The sequence below is a fragment of the Oncorhynchus clarkii genome, chromosome 17, assembly GCF_045791955.1.
Source record: "Oncorhynchus clarkii lewisi isolate Uvic-CL-2024 chromosome 17, UVic_Ocla_1.0, whole genome shotgun sequence".
Classification (NCBI taxonomy): Eukaryota; Metazoa; Chordata; class Actinopteri; order Salmoniformes; family Salmonidae; genus Oncorhynchus; species Oncorhynchus clarkii.
In genome coordinates, this window is record NC_092163.1 from 16234784 (window position 1) to 16255276 (window position 20493).

At 44.6% G+C, this 20493-nt stretch overlaps 1 protein-coding gene across 1 annotated transcript in view; it reads left to right on the forward strand.

The window, feature by feature from the left end:
- Positions 1-20493, forward strand: part of LOC139370341 (ubiquitin carboxyl-terminal hydrolase 43-like) — a 114008-nt gene that overhangs the window by 8316 nt on the left and 85199 nt on the right. Inside the window, exon 2 of the mRNA XM_071109767.1 lies at positions 5036-5188. Coding sequence (XP_070965868.1) covers positions 5036-5188 — 153 coding nt within the window. The remainder of the gene's footprint in view (positions 1-5035; positions 5189-20493) is intronic.

Genomic DNA, 20493 nt, shown 5'->3' on the forward strand with positions numbered 1-20493 from the left:
ACGACGAGACGGCCTACAGGGAGGAGGTGAGGGCCCTCGGAGTGTGGTGTCAGGAAAATAACCTCACACTCAACGTCAACAAAACAAAGAATATGATTGTTGACTTCAGGAAACAGCAGAGGGAGCACCCCCCTATCCACATCGATGGGACAGTAGTGAAGAGAGTAGTAAGTTTTAAGTTCCTCGGCGTACACATCACGGACAAACTGAATTGGTCCACCCACATAGACAGCGTTGTGAAGAAGGCGCAGCAGTGCCTCTTCAACCTCAGGAGGCTGAAGAAGTCACCAAAAGCATTCACAAACTTCTACAGATGCACAATTGAGAGAATCCTGTCGGGCTGTATCACCGCCTGGTACGGCAACTGCTCCGCCCACAACCGTAAGGCTCTCCAGAGGGTAGTGAGGTCTGCACAACCCATCACCGAGGGCAAACTACCTGCCCCCCAGGACACCTACACCACCCGATGTCACAGGAAGGCCATAAAGATCATCAAGGACAACAACCACCCGAGCCACTGCCTGTTCACCCCGCTATCATCCAGAAGGCGAGGTCAGTACAGGTGCATCAAAGCAGGGACCGAGAGACTGAAAAACAGCTTCTATCTCAAGGCCATCATACTGTTAAACAGCCACCACTAACATTGAGTGGCTGCTGCCAACACACTGACTCAACTCCAGCCACTTTAATAATGGGAATTGATGGAAATTGATGTCAAATATATCACTAGCCACTTTAAACAATGCTACTTAATATAATGTTTACATACCCTACATTACTCATCTCATATGTATATACTGTACTCTATATCATCTACTGCATCTTTATGTAATACATGTATCACTAGCCACTTTAAACAATGCCACTTTGTTTACATACCCTACATTACTCATCTCATATGTATATACTGTACCCAATACCATCTACTGCATCTTGCCTATGCCGTTCTGTACCATCACTCATTCATATATCTTTATGTACATATTCTTTATCCCTTTACACTTGTGTGTATAACGTAGTAGTTTTGGAATTGTTAGGTTTGATTACTCGTTGGTTATTACTGCATTGTCGGAACTAGAAGCACAAGCATTTCGCTACACTCTCATTAACATCTGCTAACCATGTGTATGTGACAAATACATTTGATTTGATTTGAAGGTGATGTGGGGTACTTGTGAGACCAACGCTAAAGAGGGGAAAGTCAAACACTCTCCAGCTCACTGTCTTGGATGCCAGGGCAGGCGTGGTGTCTGTGTGTGTCTGTGGTGTGATGGTGTGTGTGATGTTATTGCCTGAGTGTGGGGGTCTCAACCTCTCCTAAGACATGAGAGGGTGAGAGAGGACAACGTTGTAAACTGCCCCTGGAGACTGTGTAGGTTAATGGTGTACCTGTGTTTATTTAAGAGGCTAGGTTAGGTCACCCTCAACTGTATTATGAGTGTTTGCAATCGTTTCTATCTGTCTCTTACCCTCCAGCAAATGTTTGCCTCACCTCTCTAGTAAGAAGTAACTTGCAAGGCACCATGACATGACAGAAAGAGAGTGCACTGTAGGACCGTACAGTCTGCCTATGTTTACTGCAGTTATGGAATAAGGTGCATCTTCACCATGGAGACCAGCAGTACCCTAAAGACAGCTGAGGAGTACAAACAGCTTTTAAAGAGGGGAACAAATATGGTCTGGCATCTTCAGCTGTCACACAGTGACACACACACAAAGTCATAAATCATTCAATCCAACAAACTGTGTAAAACACATTTTACATTTCTACTTCTTGACATAGCAATCTTTGGCTATCCGATTCATTTTAGACCCAGGTTCTCTCATATCCCTTCAGTGTTTACCAAATAGCCTGGATTATTATTCCCATGCTCCCCGTGGGGACAGAAACACAGTATATCATGTTTGTTTTGGCACCTTCAAGGCCAGTCATTAAATGTTAGTGTCAGGTGTCTGAGCTGTCTGTCTGTGATTTGGTTGGTTATGAGGATGACAATAAATGGCTGATACAGGCTTACTCAAACAGGCCTCAGGTCTCAAAATGAGAATGTTATTCGTACTACTTTGGTGGGATTACTCCTCTATCTCCTCTCAGGCATAGGGTGGGTGTGAAAAGTAAAGACTGTGTTGATATGTCTATGCAGATATCAAGGGTAAATCCTTTGAACAAGAAGTGCAATCTGTTTTTGAAGGATGGGATGGGGTCCTTACTTTCCTAGCAACAGTGCTGCTGTGCAGACCCATTAACATGCCATTGTAGCAGGATCACCTCTGGACGTCAACATTACAAAATGTGTGCACACAGCAGACCATAACCCCTCTCTCCAAGCGCTCCTTCTCTCAACCCCCTGTCCTAATGAAGCCATCATAGCTCTGTGACGTCATCAGGTTTCTGCTTCCCAGACACAACGGGCCCACGGTAACCTTGGACACATCGGTTGCTGTCCCCACCACTCTCTCCGCCACCCCCGACTCTGTTTCCCCCTTTCCCTCTTACCCTTTCTGGGGTAGCAACATAACATAACATAACTGCACTGTCCTTTGATAGGCAGAGAGAGTAACTAGGATTAGTGAGGGGGGGAAAGGCGGTGTCTTAAATGGCACCCTATTCCCTATATAGTGCACTACTTTTGACCAGAACCCTGGTCAAAAGTATTGCACTACATAGGGAATAGGATGCCATTTCAGATACAGCCACAGTCAACATGCCCCTTTCACCTCTCCCTCGGAGGGCCCCTTTCATAATGATTAAGCTCATTAGTGGTCCATCTCAGGTAGTAGGGAGGTAGGGGGCCTCCCATCCTGTCCCATGTTTATATTTAGAACACTGGCGGTGTGATGCAGCAATTTTTTATGAAGGGTGGAGGAGCGTCTGGGATCGGGCTCTGTTACTCAGAGGGCGGAGGGAGGAATGGAGAGAGTGGGGGGGGGGGGGGGGGGCTGGTGGGAATGGAAAGTAGCCACCTGGATGTCCTGATGGTGTTGTTGTTAGCAACACCTGTCACTGTCTCAAGGAGAGTCAGGGTTGGGTAGATTACTTTCTAAATGTTAGTTACTAGTTACTTATCCAAAATTGTAATCAGGTACAATCAGGTACAATCAGGTAAGGTAACTTTTGGATTGCCCAAACTCGGTAACGTAATCTGATTACTTTACCCTTAAGAGGCATTAGAACAAGACAACAATTATCAATCAAACACATTTGGTGTGTCATCGTAGACTTGTGGTCTCTGACTTTGGTCAGACTCGCTCAGGTAGAACAAACTAACTTTCCATATTTTCAATGCAAAATATAATGTCATTGCGAAAACAGAAAGGCTTCTTAATATATACTACATGACCAAAACTATGTGGACACCTGCTCACCTAACTTCTCATTCCAAAATCATGGGCATTAATATGGAGTCGGTCCCCCCTTTGCTGCTATAAATAACAGCCTCTGTTCTTCTGGATAGGCTTTCCACTAGATGTTGGAACATTGCTGCGGGGACTTGCTTCCATTCAGCCACAAGAGCATTAGTGAGGTCAGGTCGGGCACTGATGTTGGGCGATCAGGCCTGGCTCGCAGTCGGCATTTCAATTCACCCAATAGGTGTTCAATGGGGTTTAGGTCAGGGCTCTGTACAGGCCAGGTAAGTTCTTCCACACTGATCTCTACAAACCATTTCTGTATGGACCTCGCTTTGAAACAGGAAAGGGCCTTCCCCAAACTGTTGCCACAAAGTTGGAAGCACATAATCGTCTAGAATGTCATTGTATGCTGTAGCGTTAAGATTCCCTTCACTGGAACTAAGGGGCCAAGAAAAACTTCAAAAACAGCCCCAGACCATTATTCCTCCTCCACCAAATTTTACACTTGGCACTATGTATTCGGGCAGGTAGCGTTCTCCTGGCATCCGCCAAACTCAGATTCCTCTGTCAGACTGCCAGAGGGAGAAGCTTGACTCATCACTCTAGAGAACGCGTTTGCTCTGCTCCAGAGTCCAATGGCGGCGAGCTTTACACCACTCCAGTTAACCCTTGGCATTGCAAATTGTGATATTAGGCTTGTGTGCGGCTGCCTGTCCATAAGAACCCATTTCATGAAGCTCCCAACAAACCGTTCTTGTGCTGACGTTGCTTCCAGAGGCCGTTTGGAACTTGGTAGTGAGTGTTGCAACCGAGGAAAGACCATTTTTACAAGCTACGCACTTCAGCACTCGGAGGTCCCATTTTGTGAGCTTGTGTGGCCTACCACTTCACGGCTGAGCCGTTGTTGCTCCTAGAATTTTCCTCTTCACAATACAGAACTTACAGTTGACCGGGGCAGCTCTAGCAGGGTGGAAATTTGACAAACTGACTTGTTGGAAAGGTGGCATCCTATGACGGTGCCACGTTGAAAGTCACTGAGCTCTTCAGTAAGGCCATTCTACTGCCAATGCTTGTCTATGGAGATTTCATGGCTGTGTGCTTGATTTTATACACCTGTCAGCAACGGGTGTAGCTGAAATAGTCGAATCCACTCATTTGAAGGTGTATCCAAATACTTTTGGTTGTGTAGTGTATTTTTTCACAAACTTCCTTTCTGAATTTAAAAGTAATCCAAGGAGTATCTGTAATCTGATGACAATATTTTTTCTGGTGGGGAGGGGGGGTGTCGTCGTTGTTAAAAAATATATATTTTTAAGGAACTCAGTCTGGCTTTCAAATTACTGTTGATTGTTGTAATAGTAGACTGCACAAGGCCATGTCAGCTAACGTTTTTTTTAGCTAGGTTTTTTAGCCCATAGATTTTGTAGAAATGGGGGGCCTGTGTGAAAAGGTTTAAGAACCCCTGACGTAACTTGTTCTAGTTTTTTTATGTTATCAGATAACATGTAGCTGATTACATCTACATCGTTTTTTGTCCGTGTTCGATATTCCCTGTTAGGTTGACCGGTCAGCCTGTAACTCTTAAGGTTAATATCTTTGAGCTTCTACTGTAGTTTGTTGGAAAGTCGTTTTTATGTCTTTTGTAATGTCCTCATCTGATTTCCTCCTCCCTGTCTGTCCCCAGAGTATTGTGTCCAAGTATGGCTCTCAGTTCAGAGGGAACTCTCAGCACGATGCCCTGGAGTTCCTGCTCTGGCTCCTGGACCGGGTCCATGAGGATGCCAACCCCACCGCCACCAACAACCACAGCAGCAGCAAGACCAAAGCCAACGGAAAGGTAGGAGCAGACCAAACACGGTCACAAAGTTGTCATGAAGCCCAAAGACATTCAAATGTCATAGACATTGTCTTGTGTTGACAATGTCTATGACACTGTCAAAATAAGAACACCTGTCACCAAACTGAAACATCTTGAAAAATATAGATCACTATTGTGATCGAACGGTCCTGACTCATGACACATTGTAGATATACTGTAGCCAACAAGTTCGCTGAGGTAAGGTTTTTGGCTGATGGTAGTACTGTGTTATCCAACTGTGGCTGCAATCCAAAATGCAAAGGGCTCTCTGCATTCTACAGTAGCAGCGTCGTCAGTCTCAGCTGTGTGAGAGCAGAGGTACAGTTGCAGAGGCCAATAATAGCTTCTTATTCAGGTGGAAGAGTTGCAGAGGCTTGAGTCATCATATCACCTGGGTCCCACTCATGAGCACACACACGTATTGCTTTGCTCATCGACTAACTTACTTTAGAGCGGGACACACACACACACGTGCATAATGTAGGGTGGGGCCGTTGGGACGAGAGATTTCTACCGATAGGGCCACCACTGGGCCACCTTTGCTAAATGAAAATAGGAGAAACACTGAGAGATTGAACTTGGTTAGCATGTATCAACATCTATTTTTTCGCATTCAATTGAGTCATATTGCAAGCCTTGGTTTTGCTCACAGCCTAACCAGGTTACTCCTAGTGCAGTAGAGCAAAACAGCTCTGAGGTTCCCATGAATGCATATTTCTATTCTCAAGAGATACAATAGAGAGTCGTTATGAAGAGCTTGTCTCAATGACAACAAAGCGAATTCCACAGCATTCTGCAGCGATACGCCATCCCATCTGGTTTGCGCTTAGTAGGACATTTTTTTCCCCAACAGGACAACGGCCCAACACACCTCCAGGTTGTGTAAGGGCTATTTGACCAAGAAGGAGAGTGATGGAGTGCTGCATCAGATGACATGGACTCCACAATCACCTGACCTCAATCCAATTGAGATGGTTTGGGATGAGTTGGGCCGCAGAGTGAAGGAAAGGCAGCCAACAAGTGCTCAGCATTTTCAGGTCTCAGCATATGTGGGAACAGGTGAAGCTGGTTGAGAGAATGCCAGGAGTGTGCAAAGCTGTTATCAAGGCAAAGGGTGGCTATTTTGAAGAATCTGAAAGTATATTTACAATGTAGAAAATAGTAAATATAAAGAAAAATCCTTAAATAAGTAGGTGTGTCCAAATGTTAGACTGGTACTGTGTACATATGTATTATAATAAACAAACATAGTCAAAAACAATAGACAACATAACTGACTATTAACTGTCTTGATGAGAGGCGGGTCATCAGCTTAATGAGCAGGCCTCCTCGTTAGAAGAGTCGACCAATAGCACAGGCCGCAGGCTAAGGAATGGAGGCTCCTCTTGCGTTTCCTGAAGAGAATAGTACAAAAGCACCGTACTTGTCATATTCACCCAGCCAGGTCACAGAAATCAATGAATGCATTTGAGGAAATAGAGACACGGAATGTGTGGGATGAGGCCACTTTATAATCCCATTCCATTTAAGACCCTGGTCCCTTTCTCAGTGGGAATGATGAGTCTAGCCACTGCGGCGTCTGAGTGTTGTGTCACTCATGGCTGTATTACTATTTACCCACCGGGGCCTCTGAAACGATCCTTTGTGTTTGTGTGTCTGTTTGTGTGTAGCAGGAGAGGTTGTTGAAGTGGCAGCCTGCTGTGTGATGCCCCCTCTCATTCTCTCTCTTTCCATCCATCTCCTCTCTCCTCTGTCTGCTGCTGCAGAGGGGAAGGGATCAGGGGAGGGTGTACCGCATTGGCAGAGAAAGCACGGCATACTATGACTTATAATGTGGATGTGATCTCTAATATCATTTTAATGTAAACACACATTGCCCCTTTAGGGTGTGCGATGGTTACAATGATGCCTCGCTTCGTTGCGCTTCAACCGTATTCCCTTTGGCTTTTGCTCATCTCCGGCCGCTATTATTAGCCAATGAAGTCCTTATTCTCAGTGACTGCCATCGCGACGCCTCCTAACAGCTAATGCCTTTCTCTGCGGCTACGCTATAGAGGAGGCCCTTTATGCCACGTCAACAGCTCAGGGCTCTGGTTGTCATTAGCCTTCGCTGAATCACGGCTCCGTAAAGCCGCTTTGCCGACGCCTCGGCCCGAGAAAGAAGGAGGTATTTCAGAGAACGCTGTGTGTATGTAAGAATGTGTGATCCATTTCCATTATTTTCTGTAATTGAATTAATTCTCTGTGTTTGGTTGTAGCTCCATCTTTCTCACCTCCCTCGTCTCCTCTACTCTCCTCTCCTCCTCCGTCCTACTCTCTCTCCATTGACTGGTGTTAGAGCACTGATGGTGGGCATTGCGGCGTACAGCGTACACACAGATAGCAAATGGACAGAACAGATTGATAGATGGATGGGTGTATGGATTGATGAGCTGAGAGAGAGTGAGAGCAGGACAGGATGACACCTCCGTCGTCAGAGCCTGTGAAACGGGCGTTTCAAGTGAGAGCAAAGAAGACCCAGATCAATCTGCTGACTTGACAGAAACCTGAGGAGACACATTCTGATCCTGCCTGCCTCTTTCACTGAGTGAATGGTACCTTTCTTATACGGTGAGCTCTAAAAATATTAGGAGAGTGACACATCTTTTGTTTTGGCTCTGTACTCCAGCACTTTGGATTGTAAATGATACAATGACTATGAGGTTAAAGTGGAGACTAACAGCTTTCATATGAGGGGTATTTTCATCCATATCAGGTGAACCGTCTGGAAATTACAGCACAATATCATACCCCCTGAACAAGGCCGTCATTGAAAATAAGAATTTGTTCTTAACTGACTTGCCTTGTTAAATAAAGGTTAAATAAAATAAAATACCCCCAAGACATGCTAACCAGTTTTTTGGGGGTATGATATTTATGCTTCTAACTTTCTCACTCATCATTATTCACGATTCATTCAGGAATATCCGTAATCATGGTAACATCCACATTAATGTAGAAGTGTTCAGAAACATATTCTATTCTTATTTACAATAAAAGTGACTCCAAAATGACACAATACATTATTGACCATTCATTTCTATTGGGCACAAAATAATCTGAAACACAACCAAAACGAACAGCAAATGCATCCAACAAATGTGTAGTCACAAGCTTGATGTATGTAGTCATTGCATGCTATGAATGTGGGACCAAATACTTAACTTTGTACTACTTTAATACACATATAAGTGAATTTGTCCCTATACTTTTGGTCACCTAAATTGGGTGGACTATGTACAAAAAGTGCTGTAATTTCTAAACGATTCACCCAATATGGATGAACATACACTCAAATTAAAGCTGACAGTCTGCACTTTACCCTCCTCGTCATTGTATCATTTCAAAGTGCTGGAGTACAGAGCAAAAATGTCGCTTTTGTAGCGCACTGTATCTCCTCCTCTACAGTAAATTTCCTTTACAACTCTATAACTGCTTAGTTTCAACATCTTTACACATCCACTCTCTGCTCCAATTCTTCACTTGTCCCCCGTTACACATCACTTTTACCTTTGCAAAACTACAAAAGACACATTAGTACAGCGTGTGTTTCTTTACATAAGCATCTTTCAGAATGGATGGTCTGTGTTTGAATAATGCATTTCTGCATTATCTACATGGACTCACACTGGCCTGCAAGGCCCATAGAACAGAGCAGAAACCTCAAACCTCAAACCTAATGCACCTGCAGTCCTCCATTTTAAGTTTAGTTCTCTGTTATTGGTGTATGGGTTCAGTAGCAGGGGCCTACTTTATGTGTATTGGTTCAGTAACCGGGACCTACTATAACCTGTGGTCCAGCATACTACCAGCCATGTGACCAGCTGAGCCGGTTCACCTTCCTCAGCCAGTGGAAGGTTACGTAAGGAAGTCGGTCAACAGAGGCAGCTCAGTAAACTGACGTTTGATCAGTTGCTGAAGGAAGCCAAGTCTCCTTGAACCAGAACCCATCGTAGTAGAAGGGGATTACAGGGCCAGTTTCAAATAACGTGTGTCGCCTTCGTCCAACCCCTCAGGCTTGACAACAGTATTTCTCATAATATGAAAGTATCAGGCCTATCTAAACCAGTTTGCACAATATTTATCTGGTGTCGGAATGAAAATAAATCAGACAAACTCACTTCGTTCCCTTTAGAATTGTTACATCTGGCCCTTGGCCTTGACCTCCCATCCAGTGAGTGGGCATGCCTGCCTGAGTGAGTGGTTTAAAAGCCGATCCATCTTACCCTCTCTCTCTCTCTCTATCCGTCTCACCCCTTCGGACGGTAGTGGTAAACGATGCCTAGCATCCCAACACCGCTGCTAACTCACAGAGGCATTATCTCTGCGTTAATCCATTTTAAAAGTCGATAATAGCTGGCTTCTCAATCTGCGCCCGGAGAGAGTTGACAGGGTGAGTGGATGGAGGGGAAAAAAATAAGAAAAAACCAGCCTAGATGGATGGAAGTAAACTGCTTAGACTTAGAAATTTGGTCTCTGGACGTTGTGGCAGCCGGCGAGGCGGCGATAGAACACATTATTGACAGACACAGAAATTGTGGGTTTAACATCTACGGATGTGAGGGTTAAGAGGCCCTGTTCTCCAGAGAAATGTGTTTGTCTATGATACAGATCAGACGTCGATGACAGGTAGACAGGTAGGGGTTGATGGATGCTGTATCGGATGTCTCCTGTCAGTTTTGCCCATGGGGATGTTAAAGCTCTGATACACCTCATTCAGTTGTGCTATCAGACTTGACACTGGCAGTCTGTCATATAGAGAGAATGGATCTACCATTGGACATCTCTCCGTTCCCTCTACTGCTCTGGAGCTAAATGAAGTCAGCTTTCCTCTCTTCTCTGTTGGCGCATTAGTGTTGTACATTGATTAGACATTGGGGTTCACAGGTTGCTTATCTTTCCTTTGCTCCCTCTCTCACTCTCCCTTTTTCTCCCATGCTCACAGTCTCAACTCTGCTTCTCCCTCTCTCTCTCTCTCTTTCTCCTCTGACTCATCTCTCCATATGTCTGTCTGGTCCACTTGTCAGTGATGATCTGTCTAAACCGTTGCCAGACTTCAGCTACAGCCGAGTGTTAAGATCAGGGCTGAGGGGTTGACGGGGCAGATGGCCACAGACCCTTTCTCCTTCTGCCCCGGCGATCCCGCTCAACCTCTCTCACAGGTTACTTCAAACGACACCTCTCCCGCCAGCCCCGCCGAACCCCAGCCACAATCCCATTAGAACACCAGTGACATTTCTTAGATGCTTCAAATTCCGCACGGCATAGAGAGAGTGGGGGAGAGAGGGAGAGAGAAAAGGAGTTGGGGCAAGACGTTTGTTGGTGGATTTTCCCCTGTCTGTTTGACTGCATGATGGGCTTCGATCCCCTTTTCCCTTCACAGATGTCTATTTTGTGTGAAATTGAGCAGCTGGAGAGGAAGGAAATTGAAGCAAAACTCCTTATTTGCTGCTTCCTGTCATGGAACAGATACCGTAACATCAATATCACCACTAATACTCCTTTTTTTGCTACACTACTGTATAAAGAAGAACACAGTGGAGAGGGCCATTGTAGTAGTATTGTAGTAGTGGCAGTGTGGTGTATATTTTTATCACTGAAAACATGTGGCCCCGAATGAAGGGAATCTGGGACCGAGGGGGAAACTAATCCCACCACTACACACACACACACACACACACACACACACACACACACACACACACTACCTCACCTCCTAATAGGATTTAAAACGCACAACAAAAAATCTCGGCTTTATGAAATATTTCTCGACATGCCTCCTTTTTCCTTTTCTCAACGTTGGATTCTTCATCCATTATTCACCCTGATCCCTTTCCCTGTCTTTTTAAAGCCTCCTTCCTCCTAACGTGGCTCCATCTACTATTCACCTATTGAAAGATAAATGATTGGAGCAGGGCCAATTTGCGTCCCCTCTCCCTGTCCCCCCCTCCTCCCCTGACTCATTTCAGAATGCTTCTGAGGGATAAAAGAAAGAAAAAGTTTCAGGTGAGCTTTTGTAGTGGCATGGTATCGAGAGAGACAAATAGAAAGTTGTTGACACCAGCAGCTCTCAGCTTCAGGGATTCACCTAACTGAGCAGATAGCTGCTTTGTGTTCTTTTGTCAAACCTGCTGAATTGGGCCGTCTAGGTATCAACGCTCCTCTGTCTAGGTTTGTCTGATCAGTTAGCGCTTCTGAAAGAGCTCACACTTTTTTGGAGACCGGGGTGTTATTTGTCTTCCACTTGGCCTTACTTTGCAAAAGACGATGCCCTGTAAACCTCTCCTCCGGTTTGCCTGATTTTCTTCCTTCAGTAATTATTTGATGGTCAAAGATGGAGATAGATACTAAGAGAGTGATACTGAGTGGTTTGGCTGTGGAAGCGTTGTTGGACATCATCTGTGAGGTCATAATGGGGTGAGAGAAGGAGTCTATCGTCGTCCTCGTGCCACAGAGTGATGAAGATAAAGGAGGAGGAAGAGTGTTTGTGTGTGCATGCGTCTGCTTGCTGCCCAAGCCAATTACCGCTCCCACAGGGGCATCAGAGAGCCACAGTCACAACATGGTGCAGAGTCAGGACCCAGCCTCCCCACCAGGAGTCAACCCTGAGTCTTTTATCATCCCAATGTGCCCTGGGTCTTCCACAGAGCCTCCAGAGACAGTGCTCTAGCTCAGGGACCCTACCCAGGGACCCCCTATCTGACCGTGGACATCCAGACTCGCTGTGGGGTAGCTAGGCCTCTCAGAGTATTGCCCGTGATTGAAGCACCACAGGGGACTAATGAAATGGAATCTCCCTGGGGATCGGGAGAGAAGCTCAAATTAGGAGGAAGAGCGTTGGCCGCCGCTCCATTAATGGCAGGAACATTAGCCCCGGGATCGATCTGCTGAGAGGGGGGGGGCTTTCACAGTGGGCTTTCTAAGGGCACTCAGCCTCAGTTCCTCTCACACATAACACACAAACACAGACAGATTACATATGGCTTCCAAACACACTCATATTTATACATACTACTTCTCTCTCTCTTTCTCTCTCTCTTTGTCTTTCTTACTTTTTCTTTTTACTATGTCTCTATCCTCTGGGGGGGTAAGTAATGCGACTGTCCCACTTCTCCACTTTCACAGCCCACCCATCTTACTCACACACACACACACACACACACACACACACACACACACACACACACACACACACACACACACACACACACACACACACACACACACACACACACGTAGGGTACCTCAGAGGTGCCACACAGAGATGGCTGACTGCCATGGATTGCCATTTTAAAGGCCTTTAATGGATCACACACACACCTGCCTGAAATATTTAATACTTTACTTTGCTAACATTTGATTAAATCCATGAATATTTCAAAAGATGCCCAGACCCCCTAAATAGTTCAGGAATATTTAAAATATTCAGCTGCATCAACACATTTGTCTCCTTTGAGAGGGAAAAAGAACACTCATTAGTAAGTTGAGGGTGAGTCTGGTGTGTATTGAATTGTTGTTGGTGGAAGGTTGAGTTGGGTTAGTGTGGAAGAATTGACCACTCTTTCTCTCTGGGTGTAAAATCAGAGCTGGGCTCAGCCAGGGAGAGAAGCACCACTCAAGCCTTTGATGAAGACCAACACATGGTTTGAATGTTAAGAGCTATACACTATCATTTCATTCTCCTCCTAATTTATCATATTCAAAAATATATCTCCTTATGTGCCTGGCGGATTTCTCCATGACTGCTTTATTAGAGTTAAAAGGCAAATGCGCACACACACACACACACACACACACACACACACACACACACACACACACACACACACACACATGATGAGCAAAATGCCTGTGTAAATGCATACCGATTATTTTGATTTGAAACATAATTTGAATAAAGCTGGATGGATTTGTAAGCAGTGAGCTTCCCTGGGCTGAAGGTAATAATGGTCCCCATGGATGAGGTTGACCTCTGAGTCTCTGAGGCTACTGCTCCCGCTGCTGCTGGGACTGTTCTGTACGATGCTGTTGTGTTCCTCATTTAGCCTGGCTTACCAGACCAAGGGAAGAGAAAGTTGGCGCAACAAGGTGCATTTGCCGCGAGGACATTGTTCCGATTTTAAAGTTCACTCTCGCTAATGTGCTGGTACTACTTGGTCAAAAGTAGTGCACTACATAGGAGGAAAGTCTTCAATGGAGAAGTGCACTGTCTGGGACTTTATTGTGTGAGACTTGTCCACAGAAACCCACCTCTTCAACTGTACTCTACAGGCCTTGAGGACTTGTCATTCTCCTTACCTCACTATTTCACGCTCGTATTGCCTCCCTTTGTCGCTGTAGTCTCTGTGTGTAATGCCAACCTGTTCTGCTCGTGTGGAAAATGCCGTGAAAGAATACAACTGAATACAGTGGTACCTTTTGTTTGCCAATAATACAAGTTCACAATGTCTGGCCTTGAGGCCCATTGTCTTGTGTCATCATATCCCACACCCATCTTTATTGTCATCGCTCCCAAATAAGGTAATACCTTCCTGGCACTCTGAAGCTGTATAACTGGAGTGGTGGCTATAACGTGGCTTCACCTGTTCCGAGGAACACAGACGTTCTCTTCCACACCCTTAGGCTTGTGGCCTGACAAGAATATTTGCATTCTGTTCTCCCCTCCTCTGACCGAACACCTGACCGGACTAGCGTCCCTTTTGTTTACCTACCTTCAGCAAATGTTATTTTTGAACCCCGAGGGGCAGAAAGGTCACGGTCCTGAGTTTGTTTTTGGCTGCGTTCCACTTCACAGAGGAACAGGAGCCTGTTTTGTAACACCGCAACAGGTGTGTTTTGGTTCACCGTCTCTTGTCTGTTTTTTTTCTGTTTCTCTGTCTTATAAGTGGATTTTGTTTACTTCGTAGTTCGTACTCTGTCTCTTGTTCAGTTTAACTGGATTTTATTTGCTTCGTAGTTCGTACTCTGTCTCTTGTTCAGTTTAACTGGATTTTCTTTGCTTCGTAGTTCGTACTCTGTCTCTTGTTCAGTTTAACTAGATTTTGTTTACTTCGTAGTTCGTACTCTGTCTCTTGTTCAGTTTAACTGGATTTTCTTTGCTTCGTAGTTCGTACTCTGTCTCTTGTTCAGTTTAACTGGATTTTCTTTGCTTCGTAGTTCGTACTCTGTCTTTTGTTCAGTTTAACTGGATTTTGTTTACTTCGTAGTTCGTACTCTGTCTCTTGTTCAGTTTAACTGGATTTTCTTTGCTTCGTAGTTCGTACTCTGTCTCTTGTTCAGTTTAACTGGATTTTGTTTACTTCGTAGTTCGTACTCTGTCTCTTGTTCAGTTTAACTGGATTTTGTTTACTTCGTAGTTCGTACTCTGTCTCTTGTTCATTTTAACTGGATTTTGTTTACTTCGTAGTTCGTACTCTGTCTCCTGTTCAGTTTAACTGGATTTTGTTTACTTCGTAGTTCGTACTCTGTCTCCTGTTCAGTTTAACTGGATTTTGTTTACTTCGTAGTTCGTACTCTGTCTCTTGTTCAGTTTAACTGGATTTTGTTTACTTCGTAGTTCGTACTCTGTCTCTTGTTCAGTTTAACTGGATTTTGTTTACTTCGTAGTTCGTACTCTGTCTCCTGTTCAGTTTAACTGGATTTTGTTTACTTCGTAGTTTGTACTCTGTCTCTTGTTCAGTTTAACTGGATTTTGTTTACTTCGTAGTTCGTACTCTGTCTCTTGTTCAGTTTAACTGGATTTTGTTTACTTCGTAGTTCGTACTCTGTCTCTTGTTCAGTTTAACTGGATTTTCTTTGCTTCGTAGTTCGTACTCTGTCTCTTGTTCAGTTTAACTGGATTTTGTTTACTTCGTAGTTCGTACTCTGTCTCTTGTTCAGTTTAACTGGATTTTGTTTACTTCGTAGTTCGTACTCTGTCTCTTGTTCAGTTTAACTGGATTTTGTTTACTTCGTAGTTCGTACTCTGTCTCTTGTTCAGTTTAACTGGATTTTGTTTGCTTCGTAGTTCGTACTCTGTCTCTTGTTCAGTTTAACTGGATGTTTGGCCCTTTCAGTGTCCTCTTTCCCGGTCAATGTTAAAGTACGGTTGTGGATTCTTTTATTTGGTGAGACTTAACCCTTTGAACTCTGGTCTGGTAGACAGACAATGTGGCGACAAGGATACTCAAGGTTTCATTCTACAAAGTGGCCCATGTTGAAATCGCACCATAAAACCAACCTAGACCAGGTTTTATAACCCAATTTTATGTGAAAGTGATATGAGGATTTTTAATGGATGTTGTCCTTTGTAACCTTTCAGAGAGAGTGAGAAAACAAATCCTCCACATTTCACGTTAAAAAGGAATTTGCACAGAAGGGGGCTTTGTAGGAGATCTCTTACACATGGGCACTCTTGTGGAATGTGGTTTTATCTTAGAGCATCACTTTTTACTAAAATGAAAAACCGCTGACCTCTACGACCCGTTCCTCTTCACAAAATGATAGATTTTCTCTCCTTCCTCTTTCCTCTCTTAGCTTAGGTCGGATAATTTATTTCTGAAATTAATATTTGCCTGTGAACATAGCCAGTGTGAAAATGAGAGACTGCTCTCCTCTCTTCCTCTCACCCCTCTCTGGTCTTTGCCAAGTCAGATTTGGCTCTGAAGGAGCTGCCAAGAGCTCTGTTCTGTGGCCTCTTATTTTCAGTCTTTGTGCGTGTGTGTGAGTGTGTGTGCGTGTGTGCGTGTTGGTTCAGCGAGCTTCTCCACAGAAACTGCTAGAGGGCAGAGAGTTTGGCTGCGCCCCATGCCATTGGAGAGTATACACCCAGTTCCAGCACTCTTTGGACAGGTCTAGGATCAGTGTTAGAAGGCTTAGTTGGCAAGTTTCACTGTGTTTTTAGTAGGGCAAGGGCGCCATATTTTTTACATGGAAAAAAATGAAAACACGAAGCAGTCCAAACTCCTTGGTCCTTTAAAAACCAGCTGTATGTAAAATATTGTGTACTATAGCTTGGAAAAGAAATACATGTGGCTCTGGATGACAACATAATGATGTCTCTTTTCAACATTAGGACTGTTCCCCTAAAGAAGTGAAATACGCTTTGTGTTTTGTTTCCTTGCCACGATACTGACGAGTATACTGGTATTGTCCCCGCTCTAGTTTTTAGGCACACGTTTGCCTATATGTGCTCAGTGGGCCTGTTATGGCCAAATTGGAAAGGAGTGGCCTCTCTCTCTGTGTCTGATGGTATAATAACCAACAGTGAAGAGAGAAACCCATTACATATATTTACTGCCCTCTACTTCAACAGTTGACATGTATTCTTCTAATAGGAATATAGTGGTGACCTTCATCTAGTGTCTGGACAGATAGAGAGAGGTGACATAGAGTGTGCAATGCTGTCATAACTGATAGAGAGAGGTGACATAGAGTGGGCAATGCTGTCATAACTGATAGAGAGAGGTGACATAGAGTGGGCAATGCTGTCATAACTGATAGAGAGAGGTGACAGAGTGGGCAATGCTGTCATAACTGATAGAGAGAGGTGACATAGAGTGGGCAATGCTGTCATAACTGATAGAGAGAGGTGACATAGAGTGGGCAATGCTGTCATAACTGATAGAGAGGGGGTGACAGAGTGGGCAATGGTGTCATAACTGATAAAGGTGACAGAGTGGGCAATGCTGTCATAACTGATAGAGAGAGGTGACAGAGTGGGCAATGCTGTCATAACTGATAAAGGTGACAGAGTGGGCAATGCTGTCATAACTGATACAGAGAGGTGACAGAGTGGGCAATGCTGTCATAACTGATAGAGAGGGGTGACAGAGTGGGCAATGCCATCATAACTGATAGAGAGAGGTGACATAGAGTGGGCAATGCTGTCATAACTGATAGAGAGAGGTGACATAGAGTGGGCAATGCTGTCATAACTGATAGAGAGGGGGTGACAGAGTGGGCAATGCTGTCATAACTGATAAAGGTGACAGAGTGGGCAATGCTGTCATAACTGATAGAGAGAGATGACAGAGTGGGCAATGCTGTCATAACTGATAAAGGTGACAGAGTGTGCAATGCTGTCATAACTGATAGAGAGAGGTGACATAGAGTGGGCAATGCCATCATAACTGATAGAGAGAGGTGACATAGAGTGGGCAATGCTGTCATAACTGATAGAGAGGGGGGACAGAAGCAGAGAGACAGGGATGGATGGTCTACAAGTATGAGGACAGAGGGAGGGAGGGAGGGAGTAAGGGAGGGAGGGAGGAAAGGGTATAGAATGCCTTTCGTTTCCCCTTTCATCATCCAGACGGCCACATTACCGTAATCCTGCACTGAATAGACCCGAATTAGCAGCAGCTCTCCGCGGCTAAAAGAATAGGAGTGAGTCAGCCCCTTTACTGCAGGGCAAGCATTTCAGACCCCCTCCCTCTTTCCTTGCTCCCCCCCCCCCCCCATCTCTGTTCCTGCTGACCTCTTCCCTTTCTTTTCAACTCCTGCCATCCATGCTGCCATGTCCCCCTGTCCGCTCTGTTGAGTTCTTAATCCCCCCTTAACCGGAACAGAACATGAAGTTGGGACAGAAAGTTGGAAACAAAGTTGGGTTGTTAGGAGAGGGAAGAACACACCAGGGACCTGGATAGAGACCAGGGCTTGGGGGTCAACTCCATTTCAATTCAGGAAGTAAACGGAATTCATGTCAATGAGGAAAATAATAATTGTAATTAGAATTTCAGTTTACCTCATGAATTGACTTACTTCAATTGTAATTGACCTCAACCCTGCTAGACCCATTACTTTCCTTCCCTGTTGTGTTCTATGAAGCTTCAGAGCGTGCTGATGACACGGTTGCGCAACGCCTTCCATCTGAATCCGCTCACGCCGTCCAAACTCTGGAAAATAACGACAGGAGGCGGTGGGGCTCTTCTGTAAACGTGAAAACAGCCGGCTGTGTCAATATTGGCTTGTCTCATCCGCACGCGCAGCGGGACAGATGTCATCTCGTACAGCACAGAGAACCGCTGAGCTGCCGGCTTACAGCATGTGCTTCTGTGGGGTGTCTGTGGAACATATCCAAAGAAAGTTTTTGTACACACACACACACACACACACACACACACACACACACACACACACACACACACACACGTACACACACACACACACACACGTACACACGTACACACACACACGTACACACACACACACACACACACACACACACGTACACACACAGTCTTCTGAGACTCCATATAGTTCGCACACTCACATCCCATTCAGTGTGTGTGAGGGAGGAAAAAGATCCAAGAACAGAAACCGTCACAGCGGACCAAATTCTGTTCTGTCAATGCCTCTTCCCATATCTCTCTACTACATCCATGAATGGAGCCACTCTGGATTCTTTGCCACAGAGCATGTCGCTACCCACTGGGCACACACTGGTTGAATCAACGTTGTTTCCACATTTCAGTGAAATTATGTTGAACCATCGTGGAATCTGTGCCCAGTGGGTATAAAGATTCAGCTCAGATCTATGGCTGACAGTTGGGCTTCTGGAGCTGCTGGGATTGACTCAGAGACACTATAGGTGGTAGTGTTAAGCTCAAGAGTCCAACTATTGATTCAACTTTTGTTTTGAAATGATCACTGGCTCAGAGACCGGTTTGATTCCTGCTGAAATTAGTCAGAACCACTATAAGTGGTAGGAAGCACAAGTGATTTTGCTAACCCCTTCAGAGTCTGATCTAGAAGCAAATGAAATACACAGAAAATACCGAAATTCAGGCACTTTGTCCCAATGTTCTAGTCTTACATTTGATTTAAAAAAAATTTGTTTTGAAATGATCACTTAATCTGGGTCTCGGAAGTAATCACTGGCCCCGGGACTCCGGTTTTATGACTGTGGTGATGACTGTGTTTTACATTTAGTGGTTATTAGTCTAATGCAGTTTAAACGTTGACTGAAGATTCACTGTGGATTCGGTCGTGTACAAAAACACAGTTGCAAACATCTTTAGCATATTTTAGGGCTGGGATTGCCAGGGACCTCACGATATCATATCACGATATTTACACTACCGCTCAAAAGTTTGGGGTCACTTAGAAATGTCCTTGTTTTTGAAAGAAACATTTTTTTTTTTTGTCCATTAAAATAACATTACATTGATTATAAATACAGTGTAGGCATCTGCTTTCCTGTATGTTTTTCTCACAATTGTATTTTGAAATTTGCAGAAGGTTAACTGACAGCTGCAATCAACTGTAGAAATATAATCCATAGATGGCAGTTCCGATTCAAGTCAAAACTGGCAGCCAGGACTCATACTAAGACTCATCTGTCTGTAGAAGCTAACAAATGATTTCAACAACTTCTGAGCGATTCAGAGTTTACGGCACTGTTTCTCAAAGTAGCTTTATCATTTTGTGGTAGGCTAATGGCACGAGTGCATGGGCCATCACCGGTGAGTAGCCTAGGCTTCATCTTCATCATTGGGTGAGTCAGTGTGGCTGCTATAAAAATGACCTGGTCTTGAACTCAAACAATAGCCCAGGCAAATGTAAAAAACACACAGAATGTACAATATTAGGAAGAATATATTCTCACTGTCAGAGTAGCCACTCATTTCGGCCATTTGTGTAGTATTAAAAATTATTTAGCTAATGTCATCTATCATGTAAATGAAGTAGAGTTGCATGAAATGCAGTTTTTCCCCCCCTATGTGTGGAAATCCTAAAAACACCTCTGCTCAACCTCTACCCAGCACCCCCAACTCCAAACATCTCCCTGTGGCTATGCGCACACACTGTGGTGCATAAGTGCACACACACACACACACACACACACACACTGCGGTACACCGTGAAACAGGGGTAGGAAAACAACATGTGTTTTTATGTTCTGGCTGCCGCATTATGAAAAGCTCAGAAGAAGCAACCAGGGATGTCTCTGCCACTACATGGATCACAGAGCACAGGACCATGCAGAGTCCTATGTGAGCTGCTGCTTCTGTCTGTTTCTCTCAGATATCACAGGACCTGAACAGAATAAATTCTGACTCACACTGTGACTGTTATGAGTGTGAGTAAATCGTACAGGAGCCCTGTTAGGACAAACAGAACCAGTTTGCTTTGGGACCTGTTATGTTACCTCTGCATACCCAGCGGTATAGTCACAGGCTAGCTTCAGGGACCCCAGAGAGCTTGGGCTCCTACTATACAGAAGTACCTCAATCTCTTATAGAGAGTCCCAGACAGGAGGGAGA